At 38.2% G+C, this 21,494-nt stretch overlaps 2 protein-coding genes across 5 annotated transcripts; both read right to left on the reverse strand.

Moving 5' to 3' along the window:
* Nucleotides 1–3,007: 3,007 nt before the first annotated feature.
* On the reverse strand, nt 3,008–14,906 carry LOC122402744. Of its 3 annotated transcripts, none has more exons than XM_043405775.1 (8): nt 14,676–14,906; nt 12,614–12,726; nt 12,313–12,531; nt 11,255–11,673; nt 8,492–9,197; nt 6,058–6,200; nt 5,156–5,365; nt 3,008–3,224 (listed from the first exon to the last, which is right to left on the reverse strand). In XM_043405775.1, exons 1-8 carry the CDS (start codon nt 14,791–14,793, stop codon nt 3,098–3,100), a joined length of 2,055 nt encoding a protein of 684 aa, XP_043261710.1. In that variant the 5' UTR covers nt 14,794–14,906; the 3' UTR covers nt 3,008–3,097. The 3 variants fall into 3 exon arrangements, with proteins under 3 accessions (XP_043261710.1, XP_043261712.1, XP_043261711.1); XM_043405777.1 differs by having other exon boundaries at nt 12,313–12,506; nt 14,676–14,808; XM_043405776.1 differs by having other exon boundaries at nt 3,087–3,224; nt 5,966–6,200.
* A 1,900-nt stretch (nt 14,907–16,806) lies between these two features.
* On the reverse strand, nt 16,807–20,497 carry LOC122402740 (modifier of mdg4-like). 2 transcript variants are annotated; one of them, XM_043405769.1, is made up of 6 exons: nt 20,425–20,497; nt 19,343–19,530; nt 19,093–19,269; nt 18,549–19,029; nt 18,024–18,083; nt 16,807–17,639 (listed from the first exon to the last, which is right to left on the reverse strand). In XM_043405769.1, the coding sequence occupies exons 2-6, from the start codon at nt 19,523–19,525 to the stop codon at nt 17,251–17,253; spliced, it is 1,290 nt and encodes a 429-aa protein (XP_043261704.1). In that variant the 5' UTR covers nt 19,526–19,530; nt 20,425–20,497; the 3' UTR covers nt 16,807–17,250. The 2 variants fall into 2 exon arrangements, with proteins under 2 accessions (XP_043261704.1, XP_043261703.1); XM_043405768.1 differs by lacking the exon at nt 20,425–20,497 and adding an exon at nt 19,777–20,008.
* Between the last annotated feature and the right edge of the window lie 997 nt (nt 20,498–21,494).

Consider the following 21,494-nt stretch of genomic DNA (forward strand, 5'->3'; position numbering starts at 1 on the left):
TTCTATAGGCCAAAATAAGAGGAAAATCAAGAATATCAATTTCTTGACTGACGCTTCGTTAAAACGTTAACAATTAAGTTCAAAAATTTCAAATCGTTCTGAAAAAATTATTTTCGATTGCGGAGGTCCATTACAATCATTTTTGGTGAATAGACATACCACCGAAATCCTGCGCATTTTCGAGAAAAAAAATCGTGTATGTGCAGCAATTTTTCGACAAAAAAAATTTTTCAAATCGTTCTGAAAAAATTATTTTCGGTTGCGGGGGTCTTTTACAATCATTTTTAGTGATTACATATATCCCCGAAATCCTAGCCACTTTCGAGAAAAAAATTCCTTACCGAAAATCTGGGTGCCTAAATTCGACGAAAAAAAAAATTTCAAATCATACTAAAAAAAATATATTTAGTTACGGGGGTTAATTACAATTATTCGTGGTGAATAGACATACCCCCGAAATCCTGCGCATTTTCGAGAAAAAAATTCTGTTCTGGTAGAACTTTGAACGTTAATAACTTTTTAACGAAGCCGCCATCAACAAATTGGTATTCTTGATTTTCGTCGTATTTTGGCCTCTAGAATACCCCATTAAAATGTTTCCCAGGGTTGGCCGAACACCCTGTACACTTCATTGAATGCTACTAAAGAAATGTACTCTCATATACAGGGTGTTCGGCCACCTCTAGCAAAAATTTTAATGAGCGATAGTAGAGTCCAAAATAAGACGAAAATCAAGAATACTAATTTGTTGGTGGAAGCTTCGTTAAAAAGTTATTAACGTTTAAAGTGTCGCTCTTACTGAATTTTTTTCTCGAAAATGCGCAAGATTTCGGGTGTATGTCTATTCACCAAAAATGACTGTAATTGAACCCTACAACCGAAAATAATTTTTCCACAACGATTTGCAATTTTTTAATTTTCTCGAATAATTTCACACCTTCTCTATTTTTTTTCTCGAAAGTGGGCAGGATTTTGTGGGTATGTCTAATGACAAAAACCGATTGTAATTGACCCCCGCAACCGAAAATAATTTTTCCACAACGATTTGCAATTTTTTTTCTCCGTTGAAAAATTTAGGCACCTAATTGGATTTTCAGTAAGGAATTTTTTTCTCGAAAGTGCGTACGATTTCGGAGGTATGTGTAATGATAAAAAATGATTGTAATTGATCCCCGCAACCGAAAATAATTTTTTTAAAACGATTTGAAAAATTTTTTTTCGCCGAACAATTTCAGCACCTACTCGATTTTTTTTCTCGAAAGTAGATAGGATTTCGGAGGTATGTGTACTCACCAAAAATGATTGTAGTTGACCCCCGCAACCGAAAATAATTTTTCCAGAACGATTTGAAATTTTTGAATTTAATTGTTAATAACTTTTTAACGAAGCTTTCATCAACAAATTAGTATTCTTGATTTTCGTCTTATTTTGGCCTCTACTATCGCTCATTAAAATTTTTGCTAGAGGTGGCCGAACCACCCTGTATACAATATTTTATTAAAAAGAAAGTACGTGTATAAGCGACTGTGTTACATGAACAATGTTTATATGTATGTGAAATTAGTTTCTTTGTTATATGAAGGATACATAATAACATGCTTCCAAGTATAAACTAGTCAACGATGGCAATCAAATTGTCACATTAACTTCCTTAGCGTTGAATCGTTCAGGTTGATATTCAATCGATATTCCGTGAAAGGAATTCTCAAATTGTTCACGTAAGGTGCTGTATTAACTCTTTGCGATCGTAACACGAACAGACGCGACCAATTGTCGAATTTATTTTGGAACGAATTATGTGGCGCATTATGCACATAAAGTGAGTCAGTAAATATGATAAAATTACATAAGAGATGATTTTTTGTGATGAAATAAATTAAAGTTACTTATCAAGAAAAGCGCCTCAGTTTACGAGGTACAATTTCGTGTCCCTGTTATTTCTTATTAATTAATTACTACTGCCACTCGATGTTGAATTTTTAAACATTGTTAGTAGAAATGACAAGATTTAACAAACTCTGAGAAACAACTATAGTCCTTAAACTTATTTGTTCAAACTCATGTTCGAAAAAAAAATAATTTTAAAAAGTTGCTTAATAAACCTTTTGATCACCTCTATATTCCATATTCGTAAAATTATAAAATTTCTGCCAACGTTTCATTAGATACAAGTTTTTAATAACGAATAAAACGTTTATCCGTTCCCGAAAGTAAACAAATTTGATTTTATAACGAATAAAAATTTGATATCAGATATTTTAAACTGACTAAAATTTTGTATACATTATTCACGAATGAAACTCATCGAATAAAACTAAAAATTTCAATTATAAAACTGAATTCGATCGAAAAAATATTACGAGTAAATTGTTATTCGTTAGTTTTATTGATTATCAATTCGTATAAAATTTTTATTGGCGATGATCAAGATTCGAACATTATGTATTTAGTTAGCCAGCCATTTTTATAGAAAAATAGCTTTACACTTTGGAGTTTTAGCGTCGTCGAGTTTGATCATTTTCTAAAGGGAAACTTGGAACAGAAGGAACAGAAAATTATTATATGTCGACGTTTTACAATGAACAATTTTGTTAAAATGTATAATTGAAAATAGAAATCGACGTGTCGTTCCCTTCCGTGCGAGTTAGAGGGCCGCAAAGAGTTAAGAAGCTTGGAATATCGACGAGTATACTCGATGAAATTAGAAGAAATGAAACGATAATCAATTATACTCACGTATTTGCGATACTTGTGATTTGCAACGTCTAATACATTAATCAATATAACGAACAATAAAAAAAATAAGAAAACACTGTGTTAATTTCCTAATCTTTGTATTGAACTGTATTGTTACAAACAAAAAATAGATTGTTAAAGTGTATGTATAAATAGATACGAACGTGTATATTTATATAAATATATACATACAATATATCACGATATGTATTCCAATATGTTTTAAAGCACAACGCGCAACAAGGACGGAGACAAAAATAACAAAAGCCCTATAAGTTTCTCTTCCCCCCTCTTCCTAGAAAACGAAATGCAGGTATGTACTTCCGCTAAACGTATAACGTGTATATAATCGTGGAAATAATTAATATAAATATGAACATAGTTTAAAGGTGCTACAACGTCTGATGCATCCTCTTCTCGGATCGGTCGTTCCCTTAAATTTCTTAGAAAACAATGAGGCTTTCCTCGCGAGAAACCAGACACGAGGCCTGAAAAATAATACACATTGTCACGGATAACGTCAGGTACGCGAGATAAGCGAAATTAATCAGTTTCCAATACGAACGTCAGAAACGTGTAAAATAGAATAAATAAAAAGCAAATCATAATAAGATAACGCGTATCGAACCATCGTTAACGCAATTACCGACGTAATTTTCTTTAACCTGACGCACACGAGCCGTAAAATTTTCCAGAAGCAAAACGTCCACGAAACAAGCAACATTGCTTCGATGTTGAAGTACGAGATGTGGCTATTGAATAACTGGACTGACGCTGTAAAACGTTTTATTTCGATTTCATACATATTTCTGTTATTATCACCTTCAATATACAGGATGTTCGGCCAACCCAGGGAAAAATTTTAATGGGGGATTCTAGAGGCCAAAATAAGACGAAAATCAAGAATAGCAATTTGTTGATGGAGGCTTTGTTAAAAAGTTATTAACGTTCAAAGTTCTACCAGAACAGAATTTTTTTCTCGAAAATGCGCAGGATTTCGGGGGTATGTCTATTCACCAAGAATAATTGTAATTAACCCCCGTAACTAAATATATTTTTTTTAGTATGATTTGAAATTTTTTTTTTCGTCGAATTTAGGCACCTAGATTTTCGGTAAGGAATTTTTTTCTCGAAAGTGGCTAGGATTTCGGGGATATGTGTAATGACTAAAAATGATTGTAAAAGACCCCCGCAAATGAAAATAATTTTTTCAGAACGATTTGAAAAATTTTTTTTGTCGAAAAATTGCTGCACGTACCCGATTTTTTTTCTCGAAAATGCGCCGGAATTCGGGGGTATGTCTATTCACCAAAAATGATTGTAATTGACCTCCGCAACCGAAAATAATTTTTTCAGAACGATTTGAAAAATTTTTTTTCGCCGAAATATTGCTGCACGTACCCGATTTTTTTTCTCGAAAGTGGCTAAGATTTCGTAGGTATGTCTGTTCACCAAAAATGATTGTAATTGAGTCGCGTAACCGAAAATAATTTTTTCAAAACGATTAGAAAATTTTTTTTTTGTCGAAATATTGCTGCACGTACCCGATTTTTTTTCTCGAAAATGCGCAGGATTTCGGTGGTATGTCTATTCACCAAGAATAATTGTAATTAACCCCCGTAACTAAATATAATTTTTTTAGTATGATTTGAAATTTTTTTTTTCGTTCGAAAAATTGCACACCTTCTCGAATTTTTCTCTCGAAAGTGGATAAGATTTCGGAGGTATGTGTATTAATGAAAATTGATTCTAATTAATCCCCGCAAACGAAAATAATTTTTCCAGGACGATTTGCAATTTTCTTTTTCCGGTTGAAAAATTTCACACCTCGAATTTTTTTCTAGAAAGTGGGTAGGATTTCGGGGTTATGTCTATTCACCAAAAATGATTGTAATTGATCCCCGCAACCGAAAATAATTTTTTTAGAACGATTTGAAATTTTTTTTTTTCGTTGAAAAATTTGGGCCTCCTAATTAGATTTTCGGTAAGGAATTTTTTTCTCGAGAATACGTAGGATTTCGGGGGTATATGTAGTGACCAGAAATGATTGTAATTGACCCTTGCAACCGAAAATAATTTTTTTAGAACGTTTTGAAAAATTTTTTTTTCGAGCATTATTCGACCACCCGAATTCCAACAGCATGAAAGTCGAAATAAAATGTTTTACAGCGTCGGTCCCGGTCGTTCAATAGCCACACCTCGTACTTCATTTTTTGAATTATTTAGCACAAATAATTCAAAATTTTCTTAATTATTTAGCACGATCGCTGCTCTCGTACAGTCGTGGATCTACGTGCAACCTTTTCATCCGTATCTTGAGCATTTACCGGGCACCGCGAATGTCGTACGACGCCGCATTTAACCACGACTCGGGCTAAAATTTTTTATCGAAACTGAAATTTCACGCAGTGTGCCGTACGCTTTTAGTATCCCGGCGACGTGCTCGGGCTGATCGGACTCGGAGTCGAATTTCGACTCGACGTTCTGGGCACGCCAACCACTTTGGCAAGATTCTCCACGCTTTTGGGAAAGGTCCTCGTAATCACAGAATGCTCGGGACCGATCAACGCGTCGCCCATAACTCCCAAACGTACGCCGGTCCCGTACCTGTGCAGAGTGATCGACATGTCTGGAAAACGACAAAGCACGACCGTTAATTCAGATTCAAGAACACTGAAAACACATCCCTACGGTTCTTAAGCTTCGTTGAGCATTGCATTAACAGGAAGAAACGTTTGTTACCCATTTTTGTTTATATCAAAGATTATCTTTCGGCCTATTCAGACTCTCAAGGTAGGGAGGCTAAAATAATACTTATTCGTATTCAGAGCTGTTGAAATTATTCATTAACTGTTAGGTTTAGGACTAACAAAGATCAATACTTTTTTACTCAGAATTCGATACTCTTCTATATTTTGATAAAAAAACAGTTATAGTATTCTATTTAAAAAAAACAAAGTCGTCCTTCAGATCTCAAAAATACCTACGCCTATTGAAAAAATTAATGCACCACGTAACATACCCCTCGAGTCGTGTAACTTTTCTATTAAAAAATTTTAGAGCCGCGCAAGTTGCACGAACCAACCTGTGCAATAATTCTTTGTTTTAAAAATGCCCCCTTAGATCGCTCAGCTTGTCGCTGCGACCACAAGAAGGACCGATCCACTTTCTAAAACTATCTGACGTTGATCGTTTAATCTCTAATTAATACTTATACGTTAATATTTACTACAGTTCCCTTGTGGTGGTCTCCAATACATCACCGCGTCGACACCTTCGACGATTAGATCTCCGTCTACGTGAGTCAAGGACAAAGAGTACCTTCTAGTAAGCTGTTTTAGCGCCACTTTGAGCAGAAGGGAGGGTAAGCAAGAAGAAATTAATCCGGAGGACGCTTCCGTTGCTGTGATGGCGTATATCGCGCGTTGCTTCGATCTCGCCTCTCGTATATTCGTCTGAATTACCTGGAAATATATACATTGCCGAGCAAACGTGCAAATACGCTAATCTCGTTATGAAACGATAATGATGCAAAGGATGATTTCCACAGATCTTATGGAAAATGGCCCCCGGTTAAATTAGCTGAACTTTTGTGCACACTGGGTAATGCTAATGTCGACGGTGCTTCATGTTTGTACATTGAAAAAGAGAACCATTTTTTACCCTTTTGGCGTTTTTTATTTTTTCTATTTTGAGTCAGAGGGTCAGGAGGGTCTAGGGGTAATATTTAAGGGCCCACAGTACTGCTATTGAGTTTTAAGGAGCCAAATAAATGTACAGTGTACAACAGTGCTTCTTACACTCAAATATGCTCGAACGTGGTAGTCTAGAATAAGGCACGCTATTATTGACCTTTGATCCCCCGTATCTCGGACACTGTTCAATTTACGAGCTTGGGCCCATTGGAACTTTTCATCAAGACATAACGAACTTAATAAGCTAATTTAACCGGGGGCCATTTTCCATAAGATCTGTGCGGGGTCCTTTGTTCGATTCGCTAATAAGAGAAACTCTAATTTAAACGCGTCACGTGTTCCTGTTGCCTGATCTCGCCGAAATTTTCCACGGAACTTTTTGTTCACCAGGCGTCACGATCTCGGGGAGGATACCGGAAGTATGCTTCGAGCGATTCCCGGTATCCTCCCAAATTCCGTTCCTCCCGTTATTCCATGGGCGCGGGGAATCCCACACACCCCTCCTGCCTCTCCCCAAAGAGGTGGGTTAGGTCTGGGTTAGGTTTGGGTTAGGTCTGGGTTAGGTTTGGGTTAGGTCTGGGTTAGGTCTGTCCGGGCCCGGCAGTGTCTCAGAGAGAGCTGGTTTCGTCGGCTGATTGCTGCCGGGGTCGAGCAGAGAGCTGTCGGTGCAGTCCTTCCGCATTTTAAGGCGTGGCTGGACAGAGCTGGTGGGCGGCTTACGTACCGCAAGACCCAGGTATTCACGGGACACGGATGTTTCGGGGAATACCTGTGGCGTATTGGGAAAGAGGCAACTACAAGGTGCCATCATTGCGAGGTCCTACAGGACTCGGCGCAACATACTCTAGTAGCCTGTCCGGCGTGGGCTGGAGAGCGTCGAGTCCTGACTAGGGTGGTTGGTGACAACCTGACGTTAGAGCACCTGATTGGACGCATGTTGGAGAGCCAAGGCGCGTGGGAGGCGGTGTCTGTTTTCTGTGAAGCAGTGATGCAACAGAAGGAGGCCGCGGAAAGAGAAAGAGAGAGTAGAGGAGATCCTCATCGCAGAGGAAGAGTTGGAAGTGGCAGATGGAGAGGGAGGAACAGGCCGGTGGCGCCTCCCGACCCCTGAGCATCCTGCTCACTTGCGTTGGGTGAGCGAGAGCGCCTTCATCCCCATCTTCGATGACGCGGCATTGGGCCTCATCGATGATGGCGATCATCGCGGATCGCGGGCTGCCCAAGTTATGGGGACTTGGGTAGCTGTTGCACATAAGCGATCAGGGAAGGGGGCGAAGCACGAGTGGTCTGTGCGACACCTGTTAGAGAGAAGAATGGGTAGATCCCGAGATGGGCAAGAGCATTGGCGTGAGGGGGCACTGGATGGATCGACAGTTCCCAGAGCTCTCCTCTATACGTCCAAGGAAGGCCACCGCGGAGGTTTTAGTGGGTAAGAATCCCACACTATCCTGGCATCCCAAAGTCAGGGTGTCTTTTTGAAGATTTCCTCCGCGTTAACAAGGTCTGGGTTAGGTCTACAGCGGGCCCTTCAGGGGTATACGTAGTTGCGGGAACGCATGCACCCGCAACTTTTGGGATGGTGGTGGTACGGGGGGGGGGATGGTGCCCTCCCCTTCTGATGACGATGTCCCTCGGGACAGATGGGGTTTTTTGGCGGCTCAGCCGCCATAGGAGGAAACCCCGTAGAGGTCACCAGCTGGGTGGCCTCTCCGGGGAGGGGGGTTTTCGCTGCCGCCGCGCAACACCGGGCGGCCACTGCCCCGGGAGCGAAGTAATGTGGTAAACAATGCCGCCCCGGGGACAGTGCGGCGGAGGGGTTTTAGTCGGTAAGAATCCGACACTACCCCGGGTCAGGCCCGGGGTGTCTTATGCAAGATTTCCCCTCCGCCTTAAAAGGTCTGGGTTAGGTCTGGAAAAAAGAGGTGTCACGATCTAGAGGAGAAAGGGCGCGTCAGAAAGTAATCGAAAGTCGACGGACAAGGACCACCCCGATCACCAGCGATCGAATCGAGCCGCGTCTGTGTTTAGCAACGATCAGCGTCGATCTTAATTAGACGAACCTGCAACATTTCGACCAGATCGTCTTCGAACAATGGCGTCCTTGTGGGTAGCGCCAGGCAGATGATACCTCTAGCTTCGTGGTTCGGTACAAATATCGCTCTTTGTTTGGTGAACTTGCCAGTGGCGAGCACGCTGTCTGGTATCCGGACACCGGAATGCCGGAAGTACTCCTTGAGAGCGTCCACCGTGGCCGTCAACAAAATCTCCGCCTCGGTCGCCCCGGTCATGTTCGATATCTTCCGAAGTACCTCGAGCTCGACCTCCTCCGACCACGCGACCACCTTTCGTCCGCATGGCGACGTGGTCTGCAAACGATTCGACTGCGGATGCTTCAGGAACAGCTCCTCCAGGATTACTTTAGGCGCTTTTATCCCCGTCCAGGTGATGGTGAACGCTTCCAGGCTGGCCTGCAGCACCAGCGGAAGATAATACCACAGCATGGACGTGAACGTATCCGGATAATAGTGCTTGTGACGCGACCTCAGGGCCCGCATTTCCCGTAGCATCAGTATCGGCGTTTTCAAGGTCAACGTCACTGTCAGGTACCATAACCAGAGAACGCCGCCGTAGAACACGTCCATAGGGTTCATGGACATCAAAAGACCGCGAAAACAGACGACGAGCCCAAAGTTTCTTTTGAAGGCTTCTCGTTGGAGGATCGGGAAGATATTGTAGATCCTAGATCGCTCACCTTTTCGGTACTGTCTAGAATTAACGAACCAGTGCATAGATATCGTGAGCGATTTTGTGACGGAAAGGCTTCAGTGTTTTGATGTTTGTGTAAAATTTTAGTTACTCTGTACAAAGTATCGCGAGACGAGCGCCATTTTAAATAACGTTTAACCTTCTTGGTCCTGAAATTACTTGTTTGGGAATTACAGAATTGTAATGCTAGGATTACGAAAATCACGGTAATATTTATTTCTTTATTTTTAGCGTAAAAAATGATTTAACTGTAAATGTTGAATCGAACGTTTCGGATTATGACTATATGTATACGAATATGTAGTCTTGTGAAAAAATAATTTTGGTTATTTTTGGTATTCTGATCATTTCTTTCGTAGCATTTTCTGTCTACTTTCAGCTAACTGGATTAACATTTTCAACGAATCGTTTCACTAAAATAAATTGTGAATTGTTATGTAACATCTATTATTTTTAGAAATTGAATATTTTATATTAAGAAATAATATTAATGCTCGTGTAATACTATAATCAATGGACAAAAGATCATCCTTGTGCCTGTATGAAATAAATCAATAGTCTCGGTTTCAATTTCGCTATTTCAAACAGCACCCGTTTCGACACACTTGGTACATTAAATCTTAAAGGAGTTAAAAACTTAAATTCGTTAAAAAGAAACATTTCAAATAGAATAAAATATGTAAAAAGTGATTTTTCTTCGGCATTTTGTACTATCAGCCGCAAACGACTAACGTCCTCTCGGTGATTCCTGAAAAGTGCACGTAAACCTGTACATCTCGTTAGGGGGATTAAACGATTGACGATTCTCGCGAGACATCGAAAAAAAAAGGCTATCGATACGTCACTAAGTAGAGTTTCTCATGCTGAGTGAGAACCACTATCGCGCGTGCGCAGCTGTATGCAGGTTGCCTATCTACAGGCGGAAATTCAAACGTTAATAACTTTTTAACGAAGCCTCGATCAACAAATTGCTATTCTTGATTTTCGTTTTATTTCGGCCTCTAGAATCTCCCATTAAAATTTTTCCCAGGGGTGGCCGAACACCCTGTATAAGTATATTTTAAACGTTTCGATCCTATATAGATCGAGTCGTCTTCGGTAAAATGTAGTAAAGAAGAAACATTAGTCTGAAGATAAAGAAACTCCGAGATATTCAATTACAACAATTTCACCTTAAATCATAAATTGATCTCCAAGCGAATAGCGACTAATTTAATTGACCCCTTGACGTACGATTTAATTACAAATAATTTTTCAAACGTATACTACTTAAATTTATTTAAATTTGTTTGTACAAGGAATGGCCCCAAAAGGAGTGGATTTGTACTACGAATACCTCGTGAATGTAAAAATGTGTTGATTTTAATATACATATAAAGCTTAACGAATTGAGTGACCACATGATTGTGAAACATTCGTGGAAATTTTAGACATGCGCACTAGAATTTTCCCTCGTGGGACTCCTTTTTGCGCATGCGTTAGCTTTCTGCCATGGATGTACAGTTGCAGTCCGCTGACTCACAGGCATTGGTCGAAAACGGTGACGATGATCGGTGACAGCCAATCAGCGGACTGCAGCAAGAGTGGGGATGTAAACACGCTGTGCCTTCTTCTCGTGGACACATGGTATCATGATATGTTTTGTACAAAATTGAACTTTCTACTTCAAATGCTCGCCAATCACACAAAAATTAACTTATCGAAGATCCCCTACGTATTTCTCTAGCTATACTCACGCAGATTAAGAAGATATTTTTTGTTTTTGTCTCTTTCCCTGTAACTTCCTTAAATTTTGTTCCTTGCTGGGATCCAACGGTGCCCTAAATTCTAGTTAAGTGTATACGGCAGTGATCATGCGCTCCAGTGCGCATGACCAAAATTCCCACGAATGTCCATCACTGCTGATGAGTCCACTAGCAGGCCCGAACGAAACGCGCGCCCCCTCCTTTCCTTTTCTGCCTTTTACGAAATTCTCACGAGTCCCTAACCTCAGCAGCAGCGCCACAGATACACTAATGGAATATCGATCGAATATATTCAAAAACATTGTTTCATACCTTGTCAGTTCCTTCACCGAGGAGACCAGAACGATCACACCGATTTTTACGCACTGAAATATATCGATCTGTTTTTTCAGGATCTCTGGTCGTTCGGTTGGATCGTTGTTGTAGAGAAACTCGTTCCAGTAATTGCTGAAGTTCTCCGTGAGCTTCTGATAGAGCTTCGGAAGGGCAGACGGCTCGGCGTAGAGGTTAGTGAATGGCGACTCTGGTTCTTGGCACGTCCAACCTTCGGTGGCGTACTTCAACGGAAGGAAGTCGGCCAGCCCTAAATGCTCTTGTCGTAAAAGTAGATGATGCACCCTTACCAAACAGACTTGGCTCTCTTCTCCGCGTAGAAAACAATTTATCACGTGCACCTGCCACGGTGGTTGCCCCGGTGGAAAGAATTTCGACGTGATGTCGCTGACGTAGTCCTGAAACGCAGGAATCTGTTGCTAACAACCACGTACTTACTTTTCTGGCTATCGTTCGATTTCAAGCAAAATTAATTCAGATTATTCGACGAACGATTAACCGTAGCTTTGTATATAAATTGTAGTGGAGGGGGAAATATTCTTTTGTAAATACTACTAAGGCTGGAAACAGACGAGCGACATCACAGCCACTCAATGTGTTTTCAATTGCAACACAAGGAAGAACATAGAATCGCTGTGATATCACGACGACAAAAGTCGCTCGTCTGTTTCCAGCCTAATAAGACGAACTCCTAGAGTGCTCATTTTTTGATCGACTTTTTCACAGTTATAAACGTTAACACTTTGACGTGCGTGATCTATCAGTCGCCATTCAGGCATCACACATTCAATTTATTACGTTCGTTGAGGTTACATTTATTATTCCTTATAATAATATTCCTATATAATGCGAGTTACAACTGTTAAAAATGTTCATATTTATCTCGAAAACGAAACTACCAATAGAAACTTGTCATTCTTGATTCTCGTCTTATTTCGAGCAGAGGAATCTTTTTGTGCCTTATTTTCCCCATTAAATTTTATGTTATCCTCTATTTAGCATGTGCGAAATGGGATCGAAAGTTATCGATAACTGACCTGTATGTTTAACTCTGTGATAGGTCGACCTCTGAAAGAGCACGGTGAATTTAACAGGTGGTTCTCCACCGAGAAATAATCGAGATCCCTCCACACGTAGAGACCCCATCTTGTGGACAAGCCTGCCCGCAGGAATCTCCTGGTCGAAGTCAAATGCATTAAATGGCTTCGAATACCTTCCGCGATCGAACGGCCTTGAATCATCAAAGTATAAATGCCCTAAATTTGTGACAAGTTCACGAGTTACAAAGTATCACGACACTAAGTTCGTTAATACAAGCCATTTATCATTTGCACCTACGTGATTCCGAAATTGATCCAAAATCGTTCGTATGTTGTTCTCCTCCACGACGACGACGTTCGGATATTTCCATTTCACGAAACGTATCCAACCCTTTCTCGACCACGTCGACACTTGAATACGTTAAAACAACGAATAGTATAATAATAGTCTTCTTAAAATGCCATAACATTAACAGAGAACCCATTTAAGACAATTACGTTCGCGGCCGCAAAAGAGCGGGAAAATCTATTGACTTTAAACTTGATTTTATGACATAACGTGCGCAATATTATGTTAAAATATATTCGTAAACATTTTTATGGATATTTCTCAGATTACATCATCCGTTTTTTAAAAATATTTTTAGTTAATTAAGATGGTTCCATATCACTATTTTTTCACATTCTTATTCTCGCCTTTTATGGTAACTGAATATACATAAAATTGATGAGTAATAATTATAATGTATGGAAACTTTTTCGTCTTCCTCAATTCTGTACGATTTAATCTTTTATTTTCGATATTAAAAATTAAAAATAATATATCAATAGTTTGGGCGTTAATTGTTCTAACAACCCTATAGATCGTAACTTATTGCAAAAAAAGATATTTATAAGCATATTGTAACAGTAATAAAATTAAGAGATTCCAGTCGGCGGGTGTATGGAAACTTTTTTAACTCAGTGTACATTGCACGCATACACGCGAAATACTTATCGCTTCATTACGAATTTTAACGGAGACACAAAGTCTTCCCCCGCTATCTCATTATTTATGTTTACAATTATACCGAAGCGTTTCGTTAAGCGGTATCTGTCCCAGACGCAAACACACACAGGATGTTCGGCCAAACCTGGGAAAAATTTTAATGGGGGATTCTAGAGGCCAAAATAAGACGAAAATCAAGAATACCAATTTGTTGATGGAGGCTTTGTTAAAAAGTTATTAACGTTCAAAGTTCTACCAGAACAGAATTTTTTTCTCGAAAATGCGCAGGATTTTGGGGGTATGTCTTTCACCAAGAATAATTGTAATTAACCCCCGTAACTAAATATATTTTTTTTAGTATGATTTGAAATTTTTTTTTTGTCGAATTTAGGCACCTAGATTTTCGGTAAGGAATTTTTTTCTCGAAAGTGGCTAGGATTTCGGGGATATGTGTAATGACTAAAAATGATTGTAAAAGACCGCCGCAACCGAAAATAATTTTTTCAGAACGATTTGAAAAATTTTTTTTGTCGAAAAATTGCTGCACATACACGATTTTTTTTCTCGAAAATGCGCCGGAATTCGGGGGTATGTCTATTCACCAAAAATGATTGTAATTGACCCCTGGAATCGAAAATAATTTTTCCAGAACGATTTGAAATATTTGTATTTAATTGTTAATAACTTTTTAACGAAGCCTCAGTCAAGAAATTGGTATTTTTGATTTTCGTCTTATTTTGGCCTCTGGAATGCCCCATTAAAATTTTTCCCAAGGGTGGCCGAACACCCTGTATAACGATTAATATAAATTAATTTTATTACGAAGAGAAGACAACCGACACGCGATCCGTTACTTATTCGATAAATATTATAATTTGAATTATATTCCATGTCGAAAAAATAATACCATGTATTGTTCGTATAAAAGTGTTATCCAGTCTTGGTCACCAAGCTCAGAAAATGGAACGAAGTGCAACCCAATAATATGCAACATTGAAATGATCTATCAGTGTCCCAAAATATACTGCGCATTTCTATATTAAAATAAAAATCCTTTTCGTGCTTGTTACAAAAAAAAACCACTTGCATTTGCTTAAATTTTCATTGCCTCTTTTTCGTTCATTTTCGGAATTGGGGGGAAAAAACTAAACGTCGCTCCTGTGCCAATATCAGAAGCAAAACTACAATTCCACGATCGAAACGATCATTTGCATAACCGTGGACCGTCGGCGAAATTCTGTTTCGTTCCAGTTATCGCGAAATTTCAGGTTTCGTAACGCGCAATACAGTTTGAAACACGCGAGCGCTTCGATTGGCTACCAGCGTCGTCGAACCTCCGGCTGCCCGAGGGGCATCCCTCGAGGATATTTACCCGGATAAACGAGAAGGAAGACCGGCACCACGAAGACCAACAGCGCCAGGCTAACGCTGAGGTGTAACAGAAGCGAGAATCCGAGGATGCCCATGAGATTGGACGCGATCGCGGTCATGGTCTTCAAACGTCGGCTCCCGCGGCCCTCTGCGAGTATCCCTCGTTCGTGGTATGAAAACCGGAAGCGTTTTCCACCAAACGTACGTCGATCGACCAACTGGCAATTATAGAAATCGCCGTCGCGTGGTTCGAGAATCCGCGGTACTACTGACTCGGCGTGTGGACGATTACGTTCCAAGACCTGACACTTTGACCCCTTGCAAAAGACCAGCCAGACGTTAGTTCGACGATACAAAGTCACATCGGAGGCACTGCCTTCCTCTCGTTGCCTACCTCTCCCCCCCCCCTCGTCCATCTTGGCGAATTCCCAGGGATCCGTCAGATTCGCCGAAGAATCGACGTCGGGGCAATTTATCGGCGACGAGGTTTACTGAAGCCAATCGCGGTTTAATTATAGGCAGCCGCCGGAGATAATCGCCGGATTTCACGCGGCCTTTGGTCTAGGTTGACCGAATCGCGAAAGGGAAATCGCAGGAGGGAAATTCGTTAACTCGGCTAAAAAGCTTTATCGCTCGCTACGCTGCTGGCCAATGTTATTAGTTCGCTTTATTCTTATCTAGATTATTGCGAGAGTCGGGACTATTGTTATTTCCCATTGCAATATCGCGTAAAACTACACGAATGATAAATCCATGAGAAAAGAATTTCCAATACTTGTACAGGGTGTTCGGTCAACCCTGGGAAAAATTTTAATGGGGGATTCTGGAGACCGAAATAAGGCGGAAATCAAGAATATCAATTTCTTGACTGAGGCTTCGTTTAAAAGTGATTAACAATTAAATTAAAAAATTTCAAATCGTTCTGAAAAAATTATTTTCGGTTGGGAGAGTCAGTTACAATCATTTATGGTAATTACACATACTTCCAAAATCCTACACATTTTCGAGAAAAAAATTCCTTACTAAAAATCTAGTTAGGTGCCCTAATTTTTTGACGAAAAAAAAATTTCAAATCGTTCTGGAAAAATTATTTTCGGTTGTGAGGGTCAGTTACAATCATTTATGGTCATTACACATACTTCCAAAATCCTACGCATTTTCTAGAAAAAAATTCGAGAATGTTTGAAATTTTGCGCATTTTCGAGAAAAAAATTCAGCACTGACGGAACTATGAACGTTAATAATTTTTTAACAAAGGCTCCATCGACAAATTAGTATTCTTGATTTTCGTCTTATTTTGGCCACTAGAATCTCCCATTAAAATTTTTCCCAGGGTTGGCCGAGCACCCTGTATATTGCAATACCAAAAAGAACGAACGAATAAAACGCAGATATATTTCAACAGACCTACTGTTTCAATATGAGAAGATTCATGTCGACGCCCCAGGAAAGTTCTCGTGATCTCATCTTTGTAGCCAGTTTCCTTCACCCCTCGTAACAGTTCGTAGATAGAAAAAACGAACGAACTGATAATAACACAGCCTCTGTACGCGTATCAATGTAACAGTGTTTGTTTGAGCGTTACGTTGCGGTACGGGATCGTTGTGATTTTAATATTTCAATATGTATTCTACTGAGTAGTTAAAAGCAGCAAAATGGAGTATTCTATAAAAGGATGTAACATGTGGCAACACCTCGCGAGTGAATTGTACCAGTTTCGATGGAATCGTTTCTACAATTGTTCGTCGTGACGAGGAAGCATCCGGTGCCTGAAACAAAAGTGACCAGATTCGTGGTCAGATCTTAATTGAGAGGTTTTATAATTTTGAATACATGAGAATAAGTGTAACGCGCCAAAAGCAGAAGTCCAGGAATGAATAAATAAAACATATCCAAAAGTGGTACGAGAAGTTTACCATTTTATAATTCTCTATTAAATTCTCGTGTACGATAAATCTCTGGACGCATCTCGTAAACGAGTGTACGACATTGTTACATCGCGCAATATCAAGTACATTTAAGTATGTATTTATGACAAATGCTAGTCTTCGTCGGTGGCACTTGAACACAGTATTTGCACACGATGCTCGAATAATTTAAAGGAAAGAAACACAAATACCGGACGATCTCAGTCAGTTTATTTTATTAAAAATTGTATATTTACAAAATGGTATATCAATATACATATGTATATGTACAATCGATTTCTTTTAAAAAGTAACCTGTTTTATATAAAATATGTTATTGTTCGTAGTTCCTAACGCTTGCAAAGTAAACTCCCTAGTTAATTAAGAGAATAATGCGTTCCTCTAAATTATAGAGCTCTCAAATTACCTAACAATCGAATCAGGCGGAGGGATTAGGTAGATCACGACCGTTAAATAATTTCATGAATTCCGTTTGCTAATAACGCGCGAGAGTTAGAACCTTCGTTGTCTATAAATAAAATTGTGCCAATACGTATAGCATATACTATACATACGCTGTACGTATCACTACATTTCCGATATAAAGCAACAAAAACATATGTGTCGTGAACGTTGGTGTAAATTTTCTTTCCTTTCGTTTTCTTAATTTCATACGTCGCCATCTACAAGCGGCTTGCTGTGTTTATCCCGTTTAGCGTTATGATAGAGATACGAATGTACACGTAAACTGTTACTATTTTTATATTTATTACCACAAAGCTTACACGTCAGACTTTCAAGCGGGCCGTGAATATAACGAACATGAAGTTTGAGATTCTCCTTACGCGTGAAATGACGAAGACACCATGGACACGAATACATTCGAATAACTTTGCCCCTCTCCATTCGCAATGTCGGTCCCAACTCTGACACAACTCGCAAAGTTGTTTCCAACGGTAGAGTATTATTAGAGATACCTTTAATAGTACGTCGACCTTTACCATGACAACCAGTCTCGTATGTAAATTCACTCTGAAGACCAGTCAAATTGCTCAAACCTAATAAACAGAAATAAATAAATAAATACCAACGAATACGAAAACTAATGCTTTTTTCGTATATCGTATATACATGCAACATGATTAACAGTAAAAATAAATAATAAATTAGTCTGATTACAAAACTGATAAATATGGACTGTTATCATATTTATTCTTTTCATAAATTTACATACATTTTTTTTATAGAATTATTTTAACCTTTTCACGCTCTTGGCCACATATGTGGACGTTTAGTTTCTTTTTATAATTATAGTTACTGTCGATAATAAATAGACCAGAAGAAAAAAAAAGAAACTCGTCCCTAAACACTTAAAAACAAAAATGAAACTAGCAAACGCGGAAGACAAATTCAAATGAAAAAGGAAAGATTGAAATACGTACCAAATGATTGAGTTTGTATATTCTGATTGTAGGGAATTAATTGCATATCTCGTATAAAATCTGTAAAATGCAATACTGTTTATTTTATTAAACATTTACTATTGTATAACTATGAAATATAACTGTGCAATTGCGTACGATTATGAAATTTAGATTTGAAACACCCAATAATGTAAGCATGCAAACTTGTAATTGAATTCATCGAACAATTAATTTGTTCTCTATACATATAATATGCATATATGCTGAAAAGACTTTTTACGACCAAACGTGTTACAATCTGGTTTTAATATCGTGTACATCCATCGATGATAGTAGTTGAGTGTGTCAAATCTTTTACATGCCAATAAAGCTGCCAGTATCTGTACAACCACTTGGCTAATTTTAATCGTCTCGTTATGAAGTATACACTCGCTCAACAAACATAGTACTTTTTGCCTCCAAATGACATCTTTGTAGTTATTAGCCTACTAATTACATAATTCTGTTTAATTTTTATACAGATAGAGGATACGCAATTAATACCTTTTCTTTGCAGGTTTTCTTCGGGTTTATAAACTGATTCGTTAGGCAAATATGTTTTATATCCTGTTTCTAAATCAACATCGAGCGTGTAATCCAGTGGTTCTTGTTTAGGTGTTTCCGAATGACCAATGTCAGCTGTACAGTCTAATGGTTCCTCTTCGTTACTTTGCGTTTCTATACTTCTACAACTATTGTCCTGTACCGCTTGCGTATCTTGTATGTTGTGAACCAAATCAGAGGTAGAATCTTGATTACAGCACACATTGTCGACGATTGTGTTGTTTTCTATTAATTCCTTATCGTGCAGCTCTTCCTTCGACGAAACGTCTTGTTTCTCAGATTGTTGACCCTTTTCTATTAATTGCTCTGGATTTTCAAAAGCAGAAACATTTAAATCCGATACGACAGAATTAATATTACTCTTTTTTGAACTAAATAGCTGATCCAATTGTACATTTTTTGTCAATGATTCCTCAAGCTTCTGCAATATAAAAAATAGATCGTTTCATTCTACAATCGAAATGTCAGATTTTAATTGGCATACCTCTTCGGTTTCTGTAGTCAAACCCTTTATTTGCAAAGTTTCTGCTACTTTTAGAAAACTTGCTATATCTTCCTGTTTAATATTAACTTCTCCTTGATACATAAAATGAAGCATTGCCGACAAATCACGATAGTTGACATCTTTTAAAATCACAATCGGATGTTTACAAGAATTTCCCTATATTATTGCAAGAATTTTAATGCCATAACGACAACGCTGATAAATTTATAATAAATAAATTTAAATATACCTTGAAGAGTTCTCTAAAGTATGTACTACAAACTGACAATATTAATTTATGTGCACGTAATATTTGACCTTCTGCAGCTAACGTTACGTCGACTAACTGTTCATCGGTCAATAATGTATATAATCCAGATGATAAGTTCCTTGGAAAACTATTCCAAACTAGTGAAAACTGTTCTCCGGACATTGTATCTGTAGAAAGAAATTTTTAAATCAATAAAAAACAAGCGACCAACAAAAAAAAATTAATACTTGTGTATTATGTACAAATTGTTAACTTATTGCATTTCATGTATACTAAATTAGTTATTAACAATTGCGCAGTAATAAGTAATTTATACAATTTTTTTAATTTTCAAAAATGATTGATCGTCGCTATAAAAAGATAATACTAGTAACGAAGGAATGGTAAACGTTTAATTTATTTAAAAAATTAACCTTTATTAAAATGCAATTTAAGATCTAACGAAAACAATCCAGCGGACACTGTAGTTCAATTGTTATGTAAACAATACGATTTTATTTAGTTATAATTCGAATTGCGTTTAAATAGTTCAATTTAATTTCATTGTCACCACTTTCCCTTTGAGTTTTGGGGAACTACAAAGGAACGTATCGTTCGTTTCTAAACAGTTCATGTCAAACTCTAAATTATGATTTATAGTTTACAAAACAAATATTTCACGAATCAAAAAGTGTTTAGAGCGGTGTAAGATGGACGAACATATGAATTATTCGAGATAAATTGTCGCGCCTTTCAGTTGCGAACAGATTTTGTTTGTACTAACATTTTCTTACATAAAATATCACTGTGCGTAAAAAGATACCATTCAAACGAATACTTTAATACTATTGATAATTATTGTTCTTTATTTAATCTGTAGAATTATGAAATGCACTATATGGTAAATATTGAAATACAGCCATCTTGTCGATGTCGGTATTTGTTTATTCTGATTTCAGAATTTAATTTTTATAATTATGCAAATACATAAAATCGTATTTTTAATTTATAAATTAAAAGTAAATCTTGAAGAAATAAAGGAAAAATTAGTACTACTAATAAATGAAATTATTATCATTTACAATCAGAGGTCAGTGATGCCAGATTGAGCACCGGGTGCGCTACTATACACCGGGTGTTACGTGAGCTCGTGGAGTTTCGGAGAGTCGACAAAGACAAACTGACGCATGCCCTCTTTCTCGAAGGCTCACATTTGCCTTCTCGCTCTTGGACAACTGAAATTCGACCTCACGTCAATGGCATACGATTCCAAGTCTCGACTGCCCAGGTATATTTTACTTTCCGACCAATGTAGGCGCACATAAGTAAAGTACTATAATGAAAAACAGTTTTGTGAAACTTTTCTTACGGAAATACACGTTTTAAGACCCCCCGATCATATTTGAATTATTGAACAAAAATAAATTCTTTTTTATTATTCCTATGTATGAGCGTACATATGTATATCATTTCAGATATCACTTCTGATACATCTGGCAACGTGTAACCATTACTGCTGGCTACTGCCAGCCTCTCACAGCCTCTGCTGACCACCGATTATATTTCTGACAGCGTATAACGATTACTACTGACTTCTGCCTGCCTCTGCTGTCCTCTGCTAACCGCTGCTGGCCACTGCTGGCCTTTGTTAACAACTTCTGACATGATATATATGTATTAAAACATTGTATAATGTAAATCTATGGCAATAAATGATATAATTACAAAGAATTCTATGTGTTCTCATCATTTTTTACTTTTCTTTTCCTCTCCAAATCATTACCTTAGTTATAAGACTCCCTGAAACTCCTTGGTTTCCCTGAACCCACTAGGAAGTCCTGAAACACCTCGGAAGTCCTGAAACTCAGAACTTTGCTAAAAATTCAGGGTTTCCAAAAATTTTCGGCGTTTCCAAGAAATTCCAGGACTTCCCAGTTGTTTCAGGACTTCCCAGTTGTTTCAGGACTTTCCAGTTGTTTCAGGACTTTCCAGCTGGTTCACAGTTTGGGAATCCAATTTTAACCGGAAAAACGGTCTCTTAAAACTAAGGCAATGATTTGGAGAGGAAAAGAAAGGTAAAAATGATGAGAACACATAGAATTCTGTTAAATTATATCATTTATTGCCAAAGACTTACATTATACAATGTTTT

Source organism: Colletes gigas, unplaced genomic scaffold, assembly GCF_013123115.1.
Source record: "Colletes gigas isolate AHSC1104 unplaced genomic scaffold, ASM1312311v1 Colletes_gigas_Sc00039, whole genome shotgun sequence".
NCBI classification, from domain to species: Eukaryota; Metazoa; Arthropoda; class Insecta; order Hymenoptera; family Colletidae; genus Colletes; species Colletes gigas.

What these genes read in the sequence shown, in the direction of transcription:
- LOC122402744 (XM_043405775.1), bottom strand. Translation starts at nt 14,793, where the DNA reads ATGACCGCGATCGCGTCCAATCTCATGGGCATCCTCGGATTCTCGCTT. An exon ending in CTTCCTTCTCGTTTATCCGG is followed by an intron (nt 12,727 to 14,675) that starts GTAAATATCCTC and finishes AACGTATTCAAG; the next exon opens with TGTCGACGTGGTCGAGAAAG. An exon ending in TGGATCAATTTCGGAATCAC is followed by an intron (nt 12,532 to 12,613) that starts GTAGGTGCAAAT and finishes TCACAAATTTAG; the next exon opens with GGCATTTATACTTTGATGAT.
- LOC122402740 (XM_043405769.1), bottom strand. Translation starts at nt 19,525, where the DNA reads ATGTCCGGAGAACAGTTTTCACTAGTTTGGAATAGTTTTCCAAGGAAC. An exon ending in AGAAAACCTGCAAAGAAAAG is followed by an intron (nt 18,084 to 18,548) that starts GTATTAATTGCG and finishes TGCATTTTACAG; the next exon opens with ATTTTATACGAGATATGCAA. An exon ending in TATACAAACTCAATCATTTG is followed by an intron (nt 17,640 to 18,023) that starts GTACGTATTTCA and finishes TCTGTTTATTAG; the next exon opens with GTTTGAGCAATTTGACTGGT.